Raw genomic sequence first — 2,387 nt, 5'->3', positions numbered from 1 at the left:
GACAGCTTCATCAGTTCCAGTCAGACAGTCGCTTCGTCAGTTTCCGTCAGACGTTTGCTTTGTCGGTGCCTGTGAGATGGACGCTTCATCATTTCCAGTGATACGGACGCTTCATCAATTCTAGTCAGATGGCTGCTTCATCATTTCCCATCAGACGGCTGCTTCATCATTTCCCATCAGATGGTTGCTTTGTCAATGCCAGTCAGACGGCTGCTTCGTCGTTTCCAGTCAGACGGTTGTGTGCGCCGTTCCAGTTAGACGGACACTTCATCGGTTCTAGTCAGACAGATGCTTCATCGTTCCAGTCAGACGGCTGCTTCATCGTTCCAGTGAGATGGTCACTTCATTGTTCCATTCAGATGGTTGCTTCGTCGGTTCCAGTCAGACGGTCGCTCTTGGCATACCTTTTTCTTGGGGGTGATGCTGGCAACGGACAAGGCACGCTCACACATTTCAGGACGCTTTTGTTTGACGGCTGACCGCTTTGGTGAGCGAGACGGTTTCTCCCCACCCCCCAAATGATCTGCTTGGTATCCTTGTCTGTGTTTAGTTGTTAAGAATTCAATCCCCAATAAGCATCTGCTCTTTGTCTCATTTCCAATCATTTTGATTGATTTTTGCCTGATTAATTATTTATTTGCTTGCGATTATTTTGATTGATTTGGAATTTATTTATTTTTACCTCACGTAAATAAAATGTTCTTTTTATTTATTTATTTTCCTGTTAATAAATTATTTGTTTATGTTCCAACCTGTCCGTGCTTGTCCTTTCCTTCCATTGATCCAGCAATGTCCGAACCTATAAAGACTTGCAGGTAATTACCACACGACTTGACCAATAGTGGTTAAACGCTTGGCCGCCCGAATGAGATCAAATCAAGATAAGATTGGGGCTTTGACGAGGGTGCGCTCCCTGTTCAGGTAACCACGTGACCTTTAGTTAAACGGAATAATTAGACGGTGGACACTGGAACTCATGGTTAACTGGATGGCTTTCGTGGTTCAAAAGCAACCCACCATACCACAAAGTTAATTTTGAGCGGTGGCCTCAGGTCCAGCTCTTCCGAGGACAAACGGGAATTGAACCCCCTGAGTAACAAACTGGTGTCTCGGTACCCCTGGCCATAACTATATATATATATATATATATATATATATATATATATATATATATATATATATATATATATATATATATATATATATATTGTACATGTTGAAAGATTTGCAGCTCAGGATTCATATGTGCCAAAGAAAGTAGCCCACTGAACCAATAAAATAATTCAAATTCTTTATTTAATGCCTGACGTTTCGAGAACAAACTAGTTATCTTCCTCAGATATTACTGCAGCATTGCAAACCAATTGTTCGACTTTTCATAAAAGCACCAAAATTGGTACCTATGTTGACTTATGTATTCTGAAAAAATTCTGGATATGGAGCCACTCGAGATTTTGCCTTGGTCAACTTTGGCAGCCATTTTCAAAAATGGCCGCTATTCGACTTTAACAACATGGGATATCTGTCATTGTTATTCTCTTTGTAGGTTTCTCGGAGGTGACAAATACTCCATGTGATGTGCATTTACAAAGGAAAACAATACAAATGTCATTTGTGTTGATTTATTATATTTCCAACCATTGTATTGGGGAAAAATGGTCATTTTTATAGGACAATCCATTTTTGCTCACAGCATCAGTGACAGGTTCAGAAGTATTTTGTTGTGGTGGTGGTAGTGGTAGAAGTAGTGTTGTAATTGGTAATATTGGTGTAGTAGTGTTAGTGTGGTAACAAGGTGTTTTGTGTCTTTGCAGAATATGGAGTGATAATCATCAGGAGCGGAGTCAACACGAGTGGGAGTGAGCATGTCAAAGAAGTTCCAGCAAGTGCATTCTTCCTTGGACCGTGCGTCTGTTGGCACATCCAACACAAACTGGGAACTGTGTGCCATATGCCAGGAGGACAGAGCAGAGTCCCTTGTTTGCCCAGAAAATACGAAACGCCCAATCACAGGGAGTGGGTACAAGACACTGGCTGAAAATACAGGCTCATAATATTTGAATATGCCTTTTCATGGTCAATTTACTGAATTTTGCACTTTCCTTATATCTACCACCAATACAATAAGAAAATAAGAGCATATAGCCAATTTTGCTAAAGTAGAATGGCGGCCATTTTGGAAAATGGTCGCCGAAGCTGACCAAAGCACAATCTAGGGTGGCTCCATATCTAAAATTATTCTACATGTGTACCAATTTTGGTGCTTTTATGCAAATTTGAACAATTGATCTGAAATATCAGACTACGCTGCTGGACAAAGAGGGGTTGAGAGTGTTGTGGTGATAACACCAATCAGTTCCGTTGAGGATGGTTCGCCTCATGGATTG

At 41.0% G+C, this 2,387-nt stretch overlaps 1 protein-coding gene across 1 annotated transcript in view; it reads right to left on the bottom strand.

Moving 5' to 3' along the window:
- Nucleotides 1–1,779: 1,779 nt before the first annotated feature.
- Nucleotides 1,780–2,387, bottom strand: part of LOC147034948 (vomeronasal type-2 receptor 1-like) — a 134,863-nt gene continuing 134,255 nt past the window's right edge. Inside the window, exon 7 of the mRNA XM_085859897.1 lies at nt 1,780–1,911. Within this exon, the coding sequence (XP_085716023.1) occupies nt 1,780–1,911 (132 nt within the window). The remainder of the gene's footprint in view (nt 1,912–2,387) is intronic.

This window comes from Eptatretus burgeri, chromosome 1, assembly GCF_056783735.1.
Source record: "Eptatretus burgeri isolate ZD-2024b chromosome 1, Ebu_testis_v1, whole genome shotgun sequence".
Lineage (NCBI taxonomy): Eukaryota > Metazoa > Chordata > Myxini > Myxiniformes > Myxinidae > Eptatretus > Eptatretus burgeri.
Note: the sequence above shows the minus strand (reverse complement) of the source record. Positions and strands in the feature narration are given on the sequence as shown.